A 24004-nucleotide genomic window follows, 5' to 3' on the forward strand; every position below is an offset into this window, starting at 1 on the left:
AGCAGAGAGTGATAGGTTGAACCTGTACCTTAGGAAAATAATTTTGGCAGCTAAGTATAGAATGTGCTGAAGAACGCCAAGACTGGTGACTAGGAGATCAGTTGAAAACTGAGAAAGTCCTGAATTAGGGTGGCAGCAGTCAAATCACCACACCAAGCATTTTTCAGCACCAACTGCATACCAAGGACTGTATTGTATAGCTAGAACAAACTTGGGGCAGAGATCTTCAGTGTATCTTAGCAGAATGTTATATAGGCATTGGTTAGGGGTCCCTAAGAACTGGAAGTGATGTTAAAGACAATCAACTTCAATGTCTTCATTTTATAGATGAGGTAACTGAGTTTCAGAAAGGAAGAGTAATTTGCAACAGATCATACAGCTAAAATAATAAATCAATAGACATTTATTAAGCATGTGCTATGTTCTAGTCATTGTGCTAAGTACTGGGTGATATAAACAGTGGCAAAAGACAATACTTACCTTCAAGAGGCTTACAGTCTTATGGGAGAGATAACATGGAAACAGTTATATACAAAGCAATTTTTATACAGATAAATAGAAAATATTTAAAATAGGGAAAACACTAGAATAAAGAGGGGCTGGGGAATGCTTCCTCTTTTAACTACACTGATGCCTAAACTTTCATCTGTATTCTTACAGGTCACCAATTTTGTGATAAGTGGGCCCTTCTTACAGACCCATCTGATATCAGGACAGGTACCAAGGGGTATCTAAAATGTGACATCAGCGTGGCTGGGAAAGGAGACATCCTGCAGAGCAATCCCAAAATATCTGATGCGGAAGAACAGATAGAAAAGTGAGATTGATCAACCTGAGTTTGTAAAAAGAGAAAAAAAGGGGAGGGTGGGGACTACTCTGTCAACCTTAAGATCTCCCTCTCCTCACCTCCCCTTCCTTATCTCTGGTAGAATGGAAAGTAGTAGAATTGGAGCCATAGGTCCTGAGTTGGAAATGCAGATCTGCTCTTGATGACTTATGTGACCTTGGAAAAGTAACTTCCATTCTCTGCTTCCGTTTTCTCATTTCTAAAATCAAGGGGCTCAACTCTATACCCTATAAAGTCCCTTCTAGTTTTGTTCCTAGGATCCTTATAATAATTGTTACACTGTTGCCATGCTCCAGGGATTGTAGAATTCTTTCTCTAATGAGTTTACCTTTTGCAGAAGTCCATGGTTGTGTTCAGTGAGAACATCCAAGGATAAGACTGGTGGTCCTCAGTAGCCTTGCAAGGACTTGATTGAGCCTTTTATTGATACAATTTATAATTTCAGCATAACCTAACCATTGTGGGAAAGGGGATGGGGAGAATCATGAGGCCCTAAAAATCTGTGTTTACCTTGTTACTTAGTCGATTAGTTATGTCTGACTCTTTGTGATCCAATTTGGGCTTTTTTTGGCAAAGATACTGAAGTAATTTATCATTTCCTACTTCTGTTCCTTTTACAGATAAGTAAATCGAGGCAAACAAGGGTTAAAGTAATTTGCCCAGGGTCACACAACTAGAAGTGTCTGAGGTCAAATTTGAACTCAATTTGTCCTGATTCCAGACCCAGCACTCTTTCCACTATGCCACCAATCTATCTTATCCATAAAGTCTGATTTTAAAGGCATGATTATATTTCATGCCAACCTTCTTTAAAGACTGAAAAATCCTAAGCTTTAAAATCCATCCCCCATCTTCCAACTTCTTTCTTCCTTGTTTGTATTCTTGAGAAAGATCGTTTTTTTTCCTGCCTTCAAGGAACCTTTTGATCCCCCAAGGATTCCCTTCTGAGAGACCCTGGGCCAGATTCTATGTGAGACTCTATCGAGCTGAGGGCCTGCCGAAAATGAACTCTGGTATCATGGCCAATGTCACCAAAGCATTCGTAGGGGACAGCAAGGACCTGGTGGATCCCTTTGTGGAGGTCACGTTTGCAGGCCAGGTGGTAAGAGACAGCTGTGGTAAAGAATGGAGGGGAGCTCCATTTGGTGGTAGGTCACATCTCAGTCTGTAGCCTTCCTCCTGAAAGCAAATATTTTCCTCCAGTAGTTTGTAAACTTTGTAATAGTTTGTAAACTATTAAATGTTGGTATTATTCAGTAAGATTGGATGAAAATAAAGATGAAGGGCAAGTTTGACAGGGAAAAGAAGCCACAAAAGAGCAGATTGAAGAAAGTATGTGGATGACTAGAAAACTTTTCAAGGTAGGAGGGACGGTAGAAGAGGATTTGGCAGTCTGAGTGAATAAATGTAAATTCCAGATTCTTTTAAGTACCAACTGGATGCCGTCTTTTCTTTTACCTGTTGCTTTTCTGAGTCAATATCTAGCCTCCCAAAGTGCAGGGTGTATGAGCAGCTAAAAATGCAAAAGATATCAAATTTACTTGGGAAAAATGTCTGCATTGAGAGAGGTTATGGGGTTTGTCCACGGTAATGTAGGTTGTAAGAGTCAAACTTAAGACTTGAATCTAGGTCATCAGATTCCTGGTGTAGTGATCTACCATTGAATGATGATATCATTCTGCTCTCCCATGCTCATAAACTGAAAACCAAACAATTGACAAGCATTTATAAGAATGTACTATTTGCCAAACACTGTACTAGCTTTAGGAATGAAATAATATAACAATCCCTGCCCACAAAGAGCTTTCAGGGAATAGGATATATGCATAGAAAAATAGAATATAATTGATTCCCCATCCCTCCAATTCAATTGATCCTACTTTTACTGAGTACTTAGTATTTATTATATTCTGGCAATACAAAAATAGAAACAAAAAAAAAATCTCTACTCTCAAAAAAGCTTATATTTTCCTGAAGGTTAGGGGATGGATAGAACATATATGCATATAGAATGCAATTCACTTTTAAGAGGGAGAAGGCAATAATTGCTAGGCAGATCAGGAAAGAGTTCCCATAGAAGAAGAGTTAATTAGCCTTGAAGGAGGGTCAGAATTTTAGGAGGCACAAGTCAGGAGGATACATATTCTAGATATGGAGGATAACTTGCTAGAATACCAATTTCAGGTTTGGGAAAAAGGTTTGGGCTGTATTGCAGAATGCTCAAAGGGATGTCACTTCTTGTCACTTTTAAAATCATTCCTGAATTTTTTAAAAACATCATTACAGCATCCATCAACAATATGTCAACTTGTCTTTTGTTTATAGGGGAGGACAACAGTAAAGAAAAATTGTGCTGATCCTGTGTGGCATGAACAGGTCATCTTCAAAGAAATGTTCCCTCCACTGTGTCGAAGAGTTAAAATCCAGGTGTGGGATGAAGGTAGCATGAATGACGTGGCTTTGGGAACACACTTCATTGATCTGAAGAAAATCTCTAATGAGCAGGATGGAGATAAAGGTAATCTGAAATTTGTCCAGTTTCAGGGTCAAAGTGAGCCCCCCCCCCTTGATTTAGTTTCTTTTTCCTTTACAACATGTAAGGTTGGATTCAGTCAAAAAAATTTTCTGTCTCTGACATTTTATTTCTCTATCATTAGTAGGAAAATATGAAGTTGTGGATAATATTTATTATCCACTGATAATGATACGTTTTTTAAGGGTAAAAATGCTATTTTTTATAGGAAAGTACTTTGAATACTATAAAAGTGATGGTTTAGATTCAAACTTCTAACAGCTTGTTTCTTAAATTGGGGTCTAATACATCATGCTGACCCACTTGAAAACCATGCAGTTAAAGCAGGTGCTGAGCATAGGAAACTGTCACTTAGTTATTAGCTCAAAGATACTAGTTTATACTTTCTTTCTTGACTTTCCTAACTTTGGATCATTGTAACACCTCATTCTCATCCTTAATATCTGATCTCTGACTCCTGGATTTCAAACTCATTTGGCATCTACCCATCTCTTAACTTGAATCATCTTTACTGATATGATGAGAACATGCTTTCCAATTTATTGTATGAACCTTGACCTCTCACCAGTTTTTCTTTCTCTCTCTTTCTGGACCTCTCCTTTCTCCTCTTTTGAACTCAATCCCTTCTTGGAGTTTCTGCATTCTTCTGCTATGTCCCATACCCTATCACAGTATAATCCCCAACTACCTTCTATCTTCCAACATCCTTTTAACCCCCTGTCTTGCTTGTATTTTGATATTTTTGCATTTATTATTGTTGGAGGGAATAGTTATTTTCCATTTGGGTTTTAAAGTATTATGGTATCAATAATAATATTTCAATCCTTGCTGTAATATTTACATTCCCGGTGATCCTAATGGAATCACACCTTCCCCTTTCTGTAGCCTAAATATTTCCAAGTAAATGTCACATTAATTTTGAGATCTGATTAAAAAATCCCACAAAAATAATAAACTGTAACATCTCAAATTAGAGATCACACTTGCAAACACAGGGAGGTATGAAGAGAGCTGAGATTAGGGATATATAAAGTATGCATATGCTAAGGCATAATAAGAAATGTTTTATATGAAACAAAAATCCATATAATTTAATGCTATTCTTCAAGACACATGTGCATTTTATGATGTCAAGTCACACATACTGCAATGAAGGCTCAGTGCCTCTGAATAAGCAACCCTCTGGAGATCAATTTTCAAACTTGCCCAGGGTAAAAATATGTTTAGTTGAGACTCTGAGTTCTTTTGATTTCTTAGTTCTTTGCATGATGACTGGTCTTGCCATAGGTACATTCGTCCCTCAAGAGTCATCAAATAGAACAGAAATGAGGAAGGCAAAAAAAAAATCACCTTCTAGGATACTAGCTCATTTGGCGTTAGTCCTGTCAGGTTGTGAGGAGAAAATATGATGTTCCTTTGCTGATGGGTTTCCTTAAGATTCCCACCACCCACCACTTCATTTCCATGCATCATTTATTCATTCTTTTTGTTTTTCTCATATATTTTCCTGAGAAAGATATAACAGGAAGAATAACACTAATGCTAATGAGTGTTTATATATCAAAGATAATTTGATATGATCAGAAATAGAAGTATGTGTTTCTTTAAGAAAATAAACTATAAAGCACTAAAGAGCTGAATTCACAGCAACAATATGAACTAATTATTTTAAAAAATGATTTGACATACAGTTTCTTTAAATATCAAGCTTCTTAATACATCTAAAATAGGATTTGATTTATTTAAATGCTACTTGTGTGGTATAATAGAAAGGACAATGGCCTGGTTCTTCTACTCTGTGATCACATTTTTGAAGTTAGTTCTCTACAAAATGAATTGGATAATCTCAAACTCAAGTTCTAGCATTCTTTGGCTATAATTTAGATGTCAAAGGCAGCATGGTATATTGAATGACAGGCTAGTCTTGGATTTAGAAAGACCTGGGTTCAAGATGTGCTTCTAGCTCTTTGACTATGGACAAGTCACTTCATCTTTCAGTATCCTAGCTGCACATAAATGGCAGATCTGTAATAGAACTGATGATTTCTATATTGGGAGTTCTCTCCACTAATGAAATTATGACTCAAACTAAAACCAAAACAAAACAGGTTATTCTTGCAACTTTTCAGCAATTTCTTCATTGTCAAAGCAAGGTTCATTTGCATATTCAGATTTGCCAAGTGCATAACATGGGTAACTAGGTGGTGCTGTAGTTAGAGTTGTGGAATCACAAAGATCTGATTTCGAATCCGGCCTCTATGTGACCCTGAACAGAGGTAGCTATGTGGTACAGTATATAGAGCATTGAACTCATCTTCCAGAGTTCAAATCTGGCCCCAAACATTACTAGCTATTTGACCTTGGGCAAGTCAATTAGTTCTGTTTGCCTTAATTTCCTCATCTGAAAAATAATCCAGAGAAGGAAATAGCAAACCATTCCAATATTCCTGGCAAAAAATGCCAAGTGAGGTCAGATCTTATTGAAATGACTAAACCACTACAAGATCCTGGGCAAATCACTTGACCTCTGTTTGTCTCAATTTCCTCACACATAAAATAGGAATAACAATAGTATCTATTTCTCAGGGTTGTTGTGAGGATCTAATGAGCTAATAGTTGTAAAGCCCTTGACATCATGGGTGCTTTAGAAATTTTAGTTGTTGGGGTGGCTTGGTGGTGCAGTGGATAGAGCACCGGCCCTGGAGTCAGGAGTGCCTGAGTTCAAATTCAACCTCAGACACTTAATAATTACCTAGCTGTGTGGCCTTGGGCAAGCCACTGAACCCCATTGCCTTGCAAAAACCTAAAAAAAATGTAAGTTGTTGTTATTTGTTGATGTTATCATTATCATCATCAGGATTTTATGGATCTCTCTAGGTTTCCTGCCCACCTTTGGACCTGCTTGGATCAATCTGTATGGCTCTCCCAGGAACCACAGCTTGATTGATGATTACCAGGAACTCAATGAAGGCTTTGGAGAAGGGGTCTCATTTAGGGGCCGCATCTTGCTAGAGGTTGCTGTGGAAATCCTCTCAGGTGGGGCACATGAGTCTAAGTTTTCAAAGGCCCTGAAGGACCTCAAACTGTCTAAAGACAAGGCTTCCAAAGGTTCAGGGAAAGACAAGATGGACAAAACTGAGGATGGAAAAGCACATCCAACTTCAGATAAGACCAATTCCATGGAGGCTGAAGTAGAACCTTTCGATGTACCACCTGAGGTTAGTTGGGAAAAGCTTGTAATTAACACATGTGGTACTAAGCAAAACCAAATAGCAAAGACTTCTCCAAAGTCATGTGGCTACGAATTTTATTCTCTCCATTGACAATAAATAAGCACTCTGGAGGCAGAGACTATTTTAGATTTTGGTTTTATATGTCCAGCACAATGCCTTGCATGTATTGGGGATTTAATGTTGGATTATATAGATTGAACTGATAATATTGACAACAGTCCAGTCTCCATTCTTCAACGTTAGCTTCCCCCTTTGTTTTCCATATCAACCATCTGTCCTGGTTAAGTTCTCTCAGACTTCCTTCATTGCTAATAGAATCCTATAGAAACTAAGTTAAAAGGAAATAATAAGGGAGTGTGTGTGTGTGTGTGTGTGTGTGTGTGTGTGTGTGTGCTTGCACACATGGGTATATGTATAAATACTGTTTTAATAGATATTTATTGTCTGATTATTTCAGACTTTTCCTGGTTTATATTAGATTTTGAAGAGTAGTTAAGTGGAACGGGGTAGAAATTCACTTATATGAGTTCAAATGTAGCCTCAGACACTAGCTGTATGACCCTAGACAAGTCATTTAACTCTGTTTGTCTCAGTTCCTAATCTGTGAAGTGGACTGGAGAAAGAAATGGCAAATCACTTCAATATCTTTGCCAAGAAAACCCTAATTGGGATGATGGTTTTGAGGACCAAATGAGATAACATGTAAAGTACTTTGTAAACATTATAGTACTTTGTAAATATTATTGTAATTGTTATTGTTATTATTATTATTGGTGAAAGATATTATCTAGACATTATTATTAATTTTGCCATTTTGACTATTGTCACTATTTATTTAATTTCCCATGTATGAAACTTTGATATTTTCTCTTTGAATCTTCTCTTGCCTTCCTCTCCCATATGAAATTATCAAGTTCTGTTAATTGTCCTTTGAAACATCTTCCAGACACATCCTCTGTTCCCCACTGTAATCCTGTGCTGATCTCATTATTTTTCATTTCAGTCTCATTATTTCCCATTTCAGTCACTTTCTTATAGATGTTCCTGCATCCATCCTTTTCTTTCAATCTCATTCACTCCCAATGCTTATACAAAGAGTTGATTTTTATCAGTCATTTGCTCAAAAAAAAATTCCAGTGACTCTCCATGAAAAACAATGTCTGGAATATAAGAATTTCTAGAATCTTGTACTACTCTAATTTTCTAATTTATTTCCTTATTATTTCCCTCCCCCTACTCTATACTATTTCCAAAATTTCCATCCGTTTTTGTTGTTTCTTCTTCATTCTTGAAAAGGACCATGGTGTCAGGGAAGTGTTGCCATATTATGCCATGCAAGTGAATTGAATTTAAATGAAGGAGGGCTTACTTTTCTGTCCAAGAGATACACATATGATGCACTTGGCCTCATTTCAGGAATACCTGAAATCAAATCTGACCTCAGACACTTCTTAGTTATGTGACCCTGGACATATCATTTAATCTATTTCTTCCTTAATTACCTCAACTACAAACTAGAGATAATATTAATACTTATTTCACAGTGGGATTGTGAAGAACAAGTGAGATAAAGCAATTATATAGTACCTGTCATAAAGTGGGTGATTTAATAAATACTGCCTTTCTCTCTCTCTCTCTCTCTCTCTCTCTCTCTCTCTCTCTCTCTCTCTCTCTCTCTCTTCCCCTTCCCTCCCTCCTTCCTTTCTTCCTTCCTCCCTTCCTTCTTTCCTTCCTTCCTTTCTTCCTTTCCTTTGCTAACCTTTTGTGTAGTTTCATTTGCCTTAATTACAGTGGTGGCCTACTTATGTAGGAAAAAAGGGGATGGATGGACTATATTGGATAAGTGGTGTGATGTAGAATAGAGTTGACAATGATACCAAAGTTGCAACTCTGAACAACTAGAGAAATGGTGAAAATAGACAATTTGGAAAGAATAATAGATTTAGGGAGAACGTTTTTGAGATAGGTTTGGTTATAGATTTCATCCAGTTTGAAATATCTCATGGTCACAGGAGGTTATGAACGATTACTAGGGTAATTGAAATGATTGATTTAACTTTTGAATGAATTACATTCCTTTTCCAGTTGGTCTATTTGAGTTTTAGATGAATTGTATTCCTTTTTAAGTTGGTTGATTTTATTTTTTTGAAGAGTTACCTTCTTTTTCTAAGGGTTATTTTTACTTTTAAAGAAGTTGATTCCTTTAGTCAAATTTTCATAATTTTCCTGCATGGTTCTCATTTATTTTTTCCATTTTTCTTCTTCCTCTCTTCTTTGGTTTTTAATTCTTTTTGAAGCTCTTCTATGAGGTTTTGGATTTGAATCCAATTCATAGACTCCTTTGAGATTTCCCATGTAGAAAATTTTTCACCATTTTCTTCTTCTAAGGTGATGTTTTTATCATCTCAATCTGCTCTACTCCTGGGTGTAGGGAGTATAGACCCAAGCTTTTTGTTCTGGGGATGGGTAAAAATCCATATGATCCACATGATCCAAATATGTGATCATATTTGGAGTTTCTTGGCAAAGACATTAGAGTAGTTTGCATTTATTTCTCCAGTTCACCTTACAGATGAGGATATTGAAGCAAAGATAAGTGACTTGCCCAGAGTAACACAATTAAAATGTATCTGAATTTAGATTTGAACTTAGGTCTTTCTGATTCCAGGACCAGTGCTCTATCAATTGTACCACCTAGCTGCCGGAGCTATATCTTACCCTAGTTACCCTTCATAATCTCCATTGACTCATCCCCAACTGGTCATGAGATATTTCAAACTGGAAAAAATCTGTAACCAAACCTTTCTCAAAAATGTTTTCCCTAAATCTATTATTCTTTCCAACTTGCTTAGTTTCATCATTTCTCTAGCTGGATGGAAGTTGGCTTATCGGTACTCAAGATGTTGCCTATGCAGAGGTTTGTTTCCTTCATTATGTCCAGGCTCTGCCTATGCAATGATTTGTTCCCTACCCAGTCCTGTCTTTTGCCCCAGTGTTCCCAGGGTTCATACTTTGTTTGGGATTGGGACCCTCCCTACTGGTTTTCTGTTTAGTTGCTGGGACCTTTGCAGTTGTTTAGCTGCTCTATTGCTAAAGCTTCCCACTGTTTTTCCTGCTCTCCCACCCAGCTTCCCTTTTCCCCCTGAAGAGACAGACCTTCACTGAATATCCTCTATGATGTCTGTGGTTGAAAACATGTTTCATTATTTTCTTTTATTGGTGGGATCTAGATTTAATGTCTGTATAGAGGCTTCATTTAACATTATGAAGGGAAAAACTCTGGGAGCATGCTGACTTCACACCACCATCTTGGCTCTGTCCTGGAAGTCCAACATAACTGAAATGACTGAAAAACATTTTACTCTGTTCAAGGCAACATTGGGTATCCTTTGTTATCTACAAATTTGAAATATTATTTCAAGGATGTCTTGAAATGCAAACAATTTTAATTAGGACTAGCATATATCTTTTGGGATGGGATTCAAGTGACACTTGGCTGAAATATCCACTAGGGCATTAGGATTTTCCTGAAAGAACCAAGGCTACTATAATATCTTTTAGGCTTTCCCACCATCAGAGTAAGGAATAAGAATGTTCTTCCTGGACCTGCAGATGGCTAAAATTGACTCAAACCTAATTTGTCACTTAATACAGTACTGTAGTCATTGTGGATGATGATAAAAATTATACTGACAGATAGGTTCATCTAAAAATGAATCCTAATATTCTTCTGGGATTCTGTTTGAGACTTCATGGATAGAAGGACATTGTCTTTGAACTATTATCTCTTGAGACTGTTTCTTTTCAATAGTCTGTCATCTCCATCCCTATTAACTTAGGTCTGTACCAAGAGATGCAGCATAATATGGTGGAAAGGGGTTTGGATTTAGAAGCAAAAAGACCCTCAATTGTGCTATTAACCATGGCATTGTTTAGACAGGCACCATTCCAGCTCATCTTGCTGTAGCTGATTTTACAAGATGCATCTCTGACAACTTTTCTATCTTCCCAATTGAAAGTTATGTTTCCCCCCACAAAGTTTCCTAGATAATTTTGTTTATCTCTCATAGATCCATCTTACTTTAGTTTGTACTATATTTTGATTCATATATGTTGTTACCCTTAAGAGAAACTAACCACTTTGTTTCCTTTCCCCTCTTTTCTTCCCTTTCTCTATCCCTATCCCTTTCCTTCTCTTCCTCGCCTTCCCATTCCTCTTCTTCTCCTTTTGTGTCCCCCTCCCCTTTCTACCTTACGCTCACTCTCCCTTACTCTTTTCCTTGTTCTATTCTTTTTTTCTTTTCTCCTTTCCCCCTCCCCTTCTTTCCATTTTCCTTCTGTCCTTCCCAATGTTTCTGGAGGTGGAAGAGAGTAAAAAATACTCAATAATTAAAAAAAGTTTAAAAAGAAACCAAAGGAAATAAATATGCCAAAATTAAACATTAAACATGTAATCATATATATATATATATATATATATATATATATATACATATGTGTGTATACCTTTACATTATTTTAAAATAAGTTAAATGAGATATCTTATTTTAAGAACAAACCTTAGAAGGTTATAGTAAGTTCCTCTTATGTTTAGATTAGAATGTTTTATGTTTCTCTCTAAATTTATCTGTCTTCTCTGTCTTCAAATTACATCCATACAAATACACATATACACACATATGTGCATGCTTTCACTTAAATTCTAAGTCTCAATTCCTTCCTTTAAAAAATGAGGGGATTGAACTATTGATCAACAAGTTCTTTGGTTCTAATTTCTGTAATTCTTTATAATATTGACTACAACAAATGCATACCAATGGGTTCTTACCATGATGCAAAACACATGAAAAGTCATTTAATCCTTCAACAAAAAATGGTCTGAGAGCCTTCTGTGTGTTAGGTGCTACTTCTGAGTCTTCAGAATTCAGGTTATCCCTGAAACAATTCAGATCAACAACTCTATTTGGATTAATTGTCTATATTTACCTTGAGCTAAGAACTGAAGACTGGTTAACATAGCTGATCCATATTCCTGTAAGAAAAACAGATCTATAAAATAAAGTAACAAACAAACAAACAAAAAAACAAGTCAATGTAATTGTATATATATATATATCATCTCTTTTATAGATTATATCAGAAAAATATGAAGATTTCCTACTTTTTGGAGCATTTTTTGAAGCTACCATGATTGACCGGAAAATTGGAGACAAACCTATTAGCTTTGAGGTTTCTGTAGGTAAGTCTAGTCTTCATTTTCTTATGACAAAGATTAGTTTAATTTAGATAGTCATGTGTTACTAGAACAAGGAGCTCTTGTTTATAATGGTGTAATTAGGTAGAGGAAATTTTTAACCCCACTCTTTAAAAGGAAAACAAAACAAAAACCATTTAGTGAACTTATTCCCAGGAGTAACCCCCTTTATTTTGGCTTATCATTTTTGAGGTGGGATTTTAGACCAAAGACAGGAGAAGAGATGACTGTCTTCACATAGATTTAGTGGAATTTTGCTTAGTCGTGCTAGAATTTTGAATGTTAATTCCACTCAATAGAAATATTTTTTTCAGGAATTATATAGGCACAAGGAATAAAGACAAAAAGGAAACCATGCCTGTTCTCGGGGAAGTTACATATTATTGAAAAGAAACATGTACTCAGTGAAGCCACAATGGAAATACAAAGTTGGTAAAGGAAAGATTTGAACCCAGATCCAATAACTTTAAAGTCAATATTCTTTACACATATCATCTTTTAAAAAATGATATAATATTACAGAAATGATTGTTTTATGCCATAAATTAAAAATAAAATAAATATAAATATATCAATAGTAATAATAACATTTGTATGGTACTTTGGAAGCCAGTGGTGCAGAGGATAGAATGCCATGTCTAGAGTCAGAAGAATCATCTTCTTAAGTTTAAATCTGGCCTCAGCTACTTACTGATTATGTGACCCTGGGCAAGTTACTTCACTCTACTTGCCTCAGTTTCCTCATCTGCCCAGACGGGATCATAAAGAGTCAGACTTGAATGAAAATGACTAAGCAAGCAATATGGACTTTTTAAGGTTTACAAAGTATTTTATATGTTCTTTCATTTGATTCTCACCCTGGAAGGTAAATGATATGATTATCTCCATTATAACTGATGAGGAAACTAAGATGGACAAAAATTAGATGATTTGTTTAGAGTAACACAACTTAGATTTTGAGTCAAATTTGAACTCAGGTTTTCCTAACTCAAAGTCCAGTGCTCTCTCCTTTGAGTCAACTGGGTGTCTACTTTGTGTCATTTATACTTTCTGTGATTTCATCAGCTTTACAGTATGATAGGATCATATCTACCAAGAGCCTGAAGGGACTTCAGAGGTCATTTTAACCAATCTTCTCATTTAACAGTCCAGGGAGGTTATATAACTTGCCCCAAGGTAACATGAGTAGTAAATATCAAAGGTGACATTCAAACCCATATCTTGGGACACCAAAGTCAATATTCATAAACTGTGACTTGCTGGATTTATGATTTCATCAGATTTAGGGCTCCTTCTATGGATGTAGATGAAAACCATTCTATAATTTAGTAAACTGTCTATATTGAGTGGCTCTGACTGGGAAAAAAATCCCCTGCTAACACACCCCCTGGTAATGGGTTGCTCCAAGGTGAACCATGTCTTGGGTGACAGACCTGTATGCTCTGTATGATGATTCTAGTTTTCTGAACAATGAAATAGGGATAATTCCATTGGGACCCAAAAGAGAATGAAATGCTTTTTAGATTTTAAAGTAATATATGTCAGTTAATACTATTGTTATTTAAGCTTCTCTATACATTACTCAAGCTATTATATTTTTATTATATTATATTATATTATATTATACTATATTATGTTATATTTATTATATAATATCCTATTGTATTATATTGTATTATCCTACCATTTTTCTTAAGCCTCCACTCTTCATGGCAAAATGTTGCTCTATTTAATTCAAACTAGTGTAATTCAAATGAATGTTGTTTTATTTTAAAAAAGGAGCCAGCAGTATATACCATATAGACAATTGAAAGACATGATCCCTGACCTCATGGAGCTTACTATCTAAAGTAAATTATTTTAACCTACAATCTCAATTATTTTATGCAGCCAAAGGAGCTTGGAGACCTCAGGCTGATACATTACTTTCCTCTCCCTGTCCTTGATATGTTTGGGAGAAAACTCTAAGCTTGTTCTTCTCCTACATTTCATCAACCATTTATCTTAAATCTGGAAATTTTTAGAGAACATTGACTTTACTACATCTCTTATTCTTAATTTCCTCTTTAAAGGTAACTTTGGAAATCTTATTGATGGGGGCTCTCACAATGGGAGTAAGAAGAAATCTCCAGAAACATTAGAAGAGGAGAATGCACCTCTGCTTCAGGAAGGCAATACAGATTCTGCCCATGACATTGCTATCCCTTCCATGTCTACCACACACCCTGAAAAGCCCTTGTTGACAGAAGGAAACAGGTGAGTAATGTCAACCTTGATAATTAGACTTTAATTATGCATTAGGTTCTGGACCTTACACTGCAGGAGCGTTATTTGTCAGTCCTCATGTCACTAGACACAAGTCCAGTATTCCTAGAAATGGTTGATCTTTGAGTATTATTCTATACTTTAATAACCTTCCAAAAGCTCATAGAGTGGAAACACACAGTATTAACTAATGTAATGATCCTATTCACTTGTGGATTCTTCCTTTCAGGTATTTCAAAGACTAACAAGACCCTAAGTAGATTCAGGGCTTCAGAAGACTAAGAAATCTTAATGACTTCTTCCACCTCCAAGATTCTATTCTGTGATTTTAACTTTTAAGTTAGAAAGACCCTCAGAGATCTTCTAATGAGAAGTAAGATAAATAGGTAGATATGTATATATATAAATATATATATACCTGCATATATATATATGTATATATGTGTGTGTGTGTGTAACTATGTTTTAAATCTTGAAATGTTATATTTATACTGATTATTATTATTATTACTATTATATGCTCAGAATTTTTTATTTTACAGAGAAGAAAAAAGAGGTCCAATTCATTGAACAAGGTCTCTGCCCTCAAGAAGTCTTTGTTCTCTGAGAGAAGCCTCAACATATAATTAGATTTGTATATGAATGACAATTTGAGGAAGGAGAAGGTTCAAGCAATTAGAAAGAAAGGCTTCAAAAATGTGTCTCCTTAAATGAACCACCAGGGAAATTAGGGCTAAATTAAATGGATTGAGAGAAAGGGGAAAAAATCTTGAAGATGAAAATTTGATTAATTTGAAAGTTTGATTAAATATTTATGATTTCTTCATTCTAATAAATCTGGAAAGGACTTTAAATTGGATATATGTATATGCTTAGGTTTGGGGGATACAAAGACAAAACTGAAATATATCTTACCCTCAAGAAGCTTACCTTTTTATATATAAATTCACATAAGTAAATTGAAAACAGAGTGTTCCAAAAAGTCTTAGTGCAGATTTAAGTTTTAATTGAAGCTTTTCCTAAGCAATTAAAGCTTAAACTTGGACTAAGATTTTTGGGACATCCTGTATATGCAAGGTGCATTTTTTGGGGGAGAGTACTAATGGGTCAGGGAAGCAGGAAATTCTTCATGTAGAAGATAAACCTTGAACAGCATTTTGAAGGAAATAACATTCTAGGGGATTGCACTCTTAAATATTCTCATGGGACAAAGAACATGCATAAACATGCATAAACTGTTTCTTCTGACTCATAGATTTTACCCAGAAATTTAGGAAAATGGTGACCCTCAGTATTATGAGACTGACGTTCCATTTGTAAGTGTGAATGTAATTCCCATTAAAGAAAACAGTGTAGTTTATTTTTTCTTTTTTTAATTGAAATTTTATTTTATTTTTCCAATTACATGCAACTATAGTTTTCAACATTCATCCATTTGCAAATTTAAGAGTTCCACAGTTTTTCTTCCACCTTCCCCTCCTTTCCCTTCCCCTTCCCATGGTGGTGAACAATCTGCTGAAAAATGTCCAAGTACACTCATTTAAACAGAATTTTAAAGAAAGGAAGCAAAATGGAGCTCCTAGGTTGAGTGATCATAAGTCTCCAGAAAATAAATATTTATTAAGCTGTAATATATTTATTAAGCTAGACACTGTCCTATGCTAAATTCTAGAGTTATGAACAAAAACAAAAAATAGTCCCTGCTTTCAAGGAACTAAAGGAAGACAATATATAAATAGTTATGTACAAACAAGGTATGTATTGAATAAATTGTAGATAATCAACAAAGGAAATATATCAGAATTAAGGAGGATTGAAATTTACTTATAATCTGGGAAAAGAGGGACTTCTCTGGAAGTTTTCCCTTTAAATCCCACCTTTATCAACTGTTCCTTGCTTGCCAAAGGGGTTAGAAGAGCCCTCAACTTCTTCCATTCATAATGACTCCATTTATGCATGATTAGCCAATTCACTAGGTCAGGTGGGAGAGGATTTTTCAGGTCCTGTTATTTTCAAATTAATTTCTTTAATTCAAGACAAAGACCAGTGTCCAAAGTCTTCTGTCACCCATGGTTGCCACCATTGTGCCCTTGCAGATCCCCCCTTTTTTCCTTCAATTTTCTCTACATTCCATCTCCAAGTATTACCACATATCTTGAGATAGAAATCCTATCTGCCCCTCTTATTGAAACTGGAAAAGAGAAAACTACCCCAGCACTGGGTTTTTGAATAATCCAAAGAAATATTAGAATCAAGTGAAATATCATTTGAGTATTAATTACAGGAGTGTGAGAGCAATCATTTAACTGAGATGGAACAAAAATAGCAGTTTGGTTTCTGACCTTTTCTCCTCTTGATTCAATAACAAACATCAATTTCTGCCAAGAATCTATTTGGCTCCTCTTAATAGATCAAGCATCTGTTAGGTTATTATCCAGCAGAACAGACTGCAGGGGCTTCTGTGCTAATTTTATCATTTCCCTTGGACGGAATTTGTGCTAGTGAAAACCTTAAGACCCTTCCAGGATGAAATTCATTCCTCAACTTTATAGAACAGAAGGAAGAAAGATGAGTTTCTTAATGAATGTCCCATTCACATTTACTAATTCACATCTCCCATTCCTACCATCCTCCTACTAATTCACACACTTTGATTCCAGTTCCAATTGTTTTTCTGATCTACCATACTGCTTTCTTCTCTTCATTAGATTCTTCTTCTCTGTCTGGGCTTTGGGGTTCATGCCACATAGGGAGATTTTCTTTCACTTTTTCCAACTGTCTTAGAAGTATAGGAGGGAGTCTTCTAGGGCAGAGCCAAGATGGGGCACTTCTGGGATGGAGCCAAGATGGTGGTATGGAGCTAACAAGCTCCCAGAGCCTTTCCCTATCAAAGATAAATGAAGCCTCTACTCTGACATTCACACTACAGAAACCACCAAGGAAAAGAGAAGATTCAAAGAAGTTTTCAACTGCAGACATCATGGAAGATCTTCAGTGAAGGTCTGACTCTTTGAGGGAAAAGGGAGGGAAAAAAGTCCAGGAGGTGGTAGAACAGGGAAGGCCAACAGGAGGCTTTAGCCACAGTGCAATCCAGGTCCTGACAGCTTAATAATAACAGAGGTCCTGGCAGTTGGATAACAAGCCAACAGGGAGGATTCCAACCCCAAACAAAGTCTGAAACATTAAAACACCAGGGTAAAAGACAGAATTAGGCTGGGAACAATCCTCTGTTAAGTCAGAACTTGGGCATAAATGGGAGGGGGAACCTTTGCAAAGATAAGGCCTGGACTGCATAGGCAATATCTTGCCCAACAACAAGTCAGGGATCAAATCCCAGCCCCAGTGATATAAAAGCTTGGATCTATACTCCATATACTCCAGGATCAGAATTACAACAACAAAGATGAACAAAAAAAGAGCTAAAAGAGCACTCACTATAGAAAAATACTTCACAGGTAAAGATGACAGCAATGCCATTTCTGAAGAAGAAAGCTATGAAACATCACTCACAAAAAGTATCAAACAGTCTATAAATTGGACTCAAATACAAAAGCTCATTGAAGAGCTTAAAAAATAATTTAAAACCAAAGAAGAGAGGAATGAGAAAAATGGAAATGGAAGTCATGCAGGAAAATTTTGAGAAGTTGACCAGAGAATTCAATATCTTTAAAAAGGTAATTGAAGAAAATAAAATCCTAAAAACTAAGATTGAACAGTTGGAAGCCAATGAATCTACAAGACTACAAGATTTTTGTCAAACAAAATAAAAAGGCTGAAAAAATTGAAGAAAATGTAAAGTACCTTCTAGGGAAAATGAATGACCTGGAAAACAGATCCAGAAGAGACAATCTGTGAATCATTGGACTACTAGAAAGCTTGGACTAATAGAAGAACCCAGAAAACATCATGTGGGAAAGTATAAAGGAAAATTGCCCCAATCTACTACAATAAGATAACAATATAACAATTGAAAGAATCCATAGAACCCCTCCAGAAAGAGACCCCAGGATTAAAAACTCTAAAGGCTGTAAATTCCAGAACCCTCAAATAAAAGAGAGAATATTGCAAACAGCAAAAAGAAAACAATTCAAATACAAAGGGAACACAATCAGACCAACCACAGGACCTATCAGCCTCAACAATGAAGGATCAGAAGAACTGGAATAACATATTTTGGAGAACTAAAGACCTGGGATTACAACCCAGAGTGTACTACTCTGCAAAATTCAGTATATATTGTCAGAGAAAAAGATGGATGTTCAATGAAATGTAGGACTTCCAGAATTTCCTGACACAAAGACCAGAACTGAACTGAGAATTCAATTGCCAAGTATGTGACTAAAGAATTACATAAAAAAGATAAAAGAAAAAGGGGACTGAAAAAACAAAACTGTTTTAAACAAATGTTGGTCCCTAAAAAAGAAGTTATAACAATTTTAACTCATTAGAACTTTACTTCTCTAAGGATAATTAGAGGGTAGAATATAATTGAAGAGAATCAACCTAAGGGATATTAGTTTAATTGGGTCTTGCCTCTCAGTTGAAGAAGTCCAAGATCATATAACTATGCTTGAGATTAAAAAGCTCTGGAAAAAAAGCATTGTCAACTTAAACTTAAATATCTCATTAAACTTTAATTGGCTTTATTCACAAGGTGCTAAATGCCTTGTCCAATGAGGGTATCATAAGCTGCAAGGACCCGAGACAGTGTTTCTACTACTTATAATCATTTGTAAAGTTTCTGTGAGTCTACCAGAGCCTCCCAGGATTTAGAGATCTTCAGGAAACTTTTAGTTAGTTAGATCAGCAAGCTTCACTTAATAAGGGGTTAATTACCCTGGGTGGATGGGGGGGTAAAGTGGAAGATACAAAAGTTTTTGGTTCACTTTATAAGATATTAAGTACCTTGAATGGGAGGTAGGGAGGTAAAGTGAGAAAGAAAATAGGCCAGGGGGAGGGGAACAAATAGTTCAAGAAATGATATGGCTTCGGCAGATACTTTGACTTGTGAAGAGGACTGTGCATACTTGAAAGATACTTGAAAGGAAGTAAGGTAAAAATGATTATAATTATGATTTTATGCAGTTTTAGTCAATGCTGCCTATCAGACAATCAAGTAAACAATCTCTGATGATATCTTGATAAAAATAGAACTTATCAAGCAATAAAGAACTGCGCTTAATGATACCTGACTAATAGTGCACCAAGGGAAGAGGCATAATGATTTATAATTTTAGAGGGAAAGAAGGGAGAATGTGAATGCTGTGTAAATTCTATTCAATAGATTTAGCACATTGAGGGAATAAAATACATTCCCACTTGGGTTTAAAAATCTGCATTAATCTACAGGGTGGGGGGACTGGGAAGGGAGAAGATAAGGGAAGAAGAGACTGATAACAGAAAAGGGAAGAATAAGTGAAAATAAACTGAAATTAAAAAATTTAAAACATAAATCAAAGGGGAAAGGTAGTAAAATTTTGGTGAGGAGGAATAAGAGAAAAGGAAAGATAAACATAAATGGAGAAATATAGCATAGAGGGAAATACAGAACTAGTAATCTTAACTGTAAATGTGAATGGGATGAACTGTCCCTTAAAATAGAAGTGAATAGCAGAATGGATTAAAAACCAGAATCCTGCAATATGTTGTTTACAAGAAACACATTTGAAGCAGAAAGATACACACAGAGTAAAGGTAAAAGGTTGGAGCAAAATATATTATGCCTCAGCTAAAGTAAAAAAATCTGGGGCAGTGATTCTAATCTCAGAGAAAGTAAAAAAAAATCAAAACTCAATTGCCACACAGGTAATTATTAAGTGTCTGAGGTTGAATTTGAACTCAGGTACTCCTGACTCCAGGGCTGTGCTCTATCCACTGCACCACCTAGCTGCCCCTAAAACTGCATCTTCTTAAAAGACACCATTGAAAATGAGGCTATATCATTACTAAACATGTATGCACCTGGTGGGATAGCTTCCAGATTCCTAGAGGAAAAGTTGAGTGAATTATAAGCAGAAATAGACAGCAAAACTTTAATAATGGGAGACCTCAACCCCCCTCTCTCAGAACTAGATAAATCCAATAACAAAATAAACAAGAAAGAAGGTGAATGAAATCTTACAAAACATAGATTTGATAGATCTCTGAGAAAATTTAATGGGCAAAGAAAATAATATACCTTTTTCTCGGTAGTGCATGGCACTTTCACCAAAAGTGACCATATACTAGGGGACAAAAACCTTAAAATCATTTAAATGCAGAAAGGCAGAAATAATAAATACACATTTCTTAGATCATGATGCAATAAAAATTGCATGTAATAAAGGTTCAGGGCAAGATAAGCAAAGACCTAAATGGAAATTAAATAACTTTATCCTAAATAATGGGTAGATCAAACAGCAAATAATATAAATAATCAATAATTATATCCAAGAAAATAATAATAATGAGACATCATATCAAAATTTATGGGATGCAGCCAAGGCAGCTTTGAGGGGAATCTTTATATCTCCACCTGCCTATATGAATAAAACAGAGAAAGAAGAGATTAATGAATTGGGTATGCAACTAAAAAAGCTAGGAAAAAAAACAAATTAAACATCTTCAATTAATTACCAAACTAGAAGTTTTGAAAATCAAGGAGAGATTAATAAAATAGAAAGCAAAAAAGCCATTGATCTATTAAATAAATCTAAGAGCTGGTTTGTATGAAAAAGCCAATAAAAATAGACAAACCTCTGGTTAATCTGATTTAAAAAAAGAGAAAGAGAAAATAACCAAATAACCAAGTAACCAAATAACCAAAATTGAAAAGAGTAAACTAGCTGCCAATGAGGAGGAAATTAAAGAGATAATTCGGGACTATTTTTCCAAACTGTATGCCAATAAATTGGACAACTTGAGTGAAATGGATGAATAATTGCAAAAATATAAACAGCTCAGATTAACAGAAGAGGAAATAAATTACTTAAATAACCCCATTTCAGAAAAAAAAATTGAAGAAACAATAAACTCTTTAAGAAAAAGTCTTCAGGTCCAGATGGATTTACAAATGAATTCTACCAAACATTTAAGGAATAATTAATTCCTATTCTACATAAACTATTTTTTAAAAAAAAAGGAGAGGAAGGAGTCCTACCAAACTCCTTTTGGTGATGATACCTATATAGGGCTGATACCGAAACATAGTGCTGATACCTCAACCAAGAAGAACCAAAACAAAGAAAATTATGAATAATGAATATTGATGCAAAATCTTAAATTAAATTTTAGCAATGAGACTACAGGAAGTTATTACTAGTTTAATACACCATGATCAGGTTGGATTTACACCAGGCAGGCAGAGATGGTTCAACATTAGGAAAGCATTCAACATAATTAAACATATCAACAGTAAAATCAACAGAAACCATATGATTATCTCAATAGATGCTGAAAAAGCCTTTGATAAAATACAACATATATTCCTATTAAAAACACTGGAAAATATAGGAATGAATGGAGTTTTCCTTAAAATATTAAATAGTATCTATCTAAAACCACCAACAATTATTATATTTATTGCGAATACACTCAGAGCATTTCCATTAAATTCAGGCTTGAAACAAGGATGCCCATTATCACCATTACTATTCAATACAGTATTAGAAATGCTAGCAGTAGCAATAAGAGAAGAAAAAGAAACTGAAGGAATCAGAATAGGCAATAAGGAAGCAAAACTTTCACGTTTTGTAGATGTTATGTTTGGTATGCCTAGAGAACCCAAGAAAAATCATCTAAAAAAAACTCCTTAAAACAATTAACAAACTCAGCAAAATAGGACAAAAATAAACCCACACAATCATCAGCATTTCTATATATGAACAATAAAACCCAAGAACAAGAAATAGGGACACAAATTCCATTTCAAATAACTCTAGATAATATTAAATACTTGGGAATCTACTTCCCAAGACAAACCCAGAAATTGTATGAATACAATTATAAAGCTCCCCTCACCCAAATAAAGTCAATTCCAAATAATTGGGAAAATGTCAAATGTTTATGGTTAGGTTGAGCTAATGTAATAAAAATGACAATTCTACCCAACTTAAATTACTTATTCAGTGCCATACCAATCAAACTACCAAATAAATACTTTATTAAGCTAGGAAAAAATGTAACAAAATTCATCTGGAGCAACAAAAGGGCAAGAATAGCAAGGGAACTGAGGTGCGGGGGAAGTAAAGGAAGGTAGCATAGCTCTACCAGATGTAAAACTACTATAAAGCAGCAGTCATTAAAACTACATAATACTGGTTTAAAAATAGAGTAATAAATCAGTGGATTAGGATAGGTTCAAAAGAAAAACGCAGTAAACGAACACAGCAATCTGCTATTTGACGAACCCAAAAACATCAGCCTCTGGGATAAGAATTCACTATTTCACAAAAATTGTTGGGAAAACTGGAAAATATTATGACAAAAACTAGGCATAGATGACATCTTACACCATATACCAAAATAAGGTCAAAATGGGTACAGGATTTAGACAAAGATCAGTACCATAAATTAATAGAACAAAAAAATATATCTATCTGATCTATGGAAAAGGGATAAATTTGTGATCAAACAAGAATTAGAGCACATTATAAACTGCAAAATGAATGATTTTAACTATATTAAATTAAAAAAGTTTTACATTAATAAAATCAATGCTGCCAAAATTAGAAAAAAAGTGGAAAGCTGGGAAACAATCCTCACAACTAGGAGTTCAAATAAAAGTCTCATTTCTAAAATATATAGAGAATTGCATCAAATTTATAAGGTCACAAGTCATTTCCCAAATGATAAATGGTCAAAAGACATGAACAGATAGTTTTCAAATGAAGAAATTAAAGTTTTATATATATATATATATATATATATATATATATATATATAAGCATATGAAAAAATGCTAGAAGTCACTATTGACTAGAGAAATTCAAATTAAAACAACAATGAGTTGCAACCCTTTGTTTCTGTTCATTTGTTTTCAGTCATGGCCAACTCTTTGCGATTCCATTTGAGCTTTTGTTGTCAGAGATACTGGAGTGGGTTGCCATTTCCTTCTCTAGCTGATTTTACAGATGAGGAAACTGAAGCAAAGAAGAATAAGTGGCTTGTCAAGCAAGGGCCACATAGCTAGTGAGTTCGGATTTGAATTCAGTTCTTCCTGACTCTGTATTTTTCCACTTGGCTGCCCATGACCTGTAGTTCAATTGTCTCAATAATAACAAGTCAATGTTGATTTTGTTTTATTTTGTCTTTGTATCTCTAGTTCCTAGCACATGATAGGCTTAATAAAAGTTTACTTAATTAGAAACCAAAATTTTATAAACACTAGGATTTACAAAGCAATTTAAATATTATTTCAACATGAGTCTTATAGGGCAATTAATACAGGTATTACTATCCTCATTTTGTGGATGAGAAGACTGAAATTCAAAGAGGTGAAACTACTTTCCCAGACTTCTAGTAATTGTCAGTCAGTATGTGAACCATATTTCTTTAAATTCCAGGTCCAATATTCTTTCTATTTTGTTACTCTCCCTTTTTGAAATCTTCGCATCCTTAACCAGCTACAATGTGCATTATCTTTCACAGGAATTATCACTACTTGCCATTCGAGGCCAAGAAGCCATGCGTCTACTTCATGAGCTCGTGGGGTGATCAGACTTTTAGGCTCCATTGGTCCAATATGCTGGACAAAATGGCTGATAGCCTAGTAAGTACTTTTGATGGGATGAAGTCTTTCAAATGAATGAAGAACCAGAGGAAAAGGAAACATTTCTTAGCTTCCCAGGAGAGAGCCCTGGCTTGAGTTTCACTGAAAATTTACTGAGCTTGCA

General features: G+C 35.1%; 1 protein-coding gene across 1 annotated transcript in view; it reads left to right on the plus strand.

Annotated features, from left to right (window-relative positions):
- FER1L6 (fer-1 like family member 6) overlaps positions 1-24004 on the plus strand; it is a 211186-nt gene that overhangs the window by 35743 nt on the left and 151439 nt on the right. The window contains 7 exon segments of the mRNA XM_074202128.1: positions 661-817; positions 1763-1949; positions 3173-3365; positions 6258-6598; positions 11744-11852; positions 13940-14123; positions 23760-23880. Coding sequence (XP_074058229.1) covers positions 661-817; positions 1763-1949; positions 3173-3365; positions 6258-6598; positions 11744-11852; positions 13940-14123; positions 23760-23880 — 1292 coding nt within the window.

The sequence above is a fragment of the Macrotis lagotis genome, chromosome X (genome assembly GCF_037893015.1).
Source record: "Macrotis lagotis isolate mMagLag1 chromosome X, bilby.v1.9.chrom.fasta, whole genome shotgun sequence".
Lineage (NCBI taxonomy): Eukaryota > Metazoa > Chordata > Mammalia > Peramelemorphia > Peramelidae > Macrotis > Macrotis lagotis.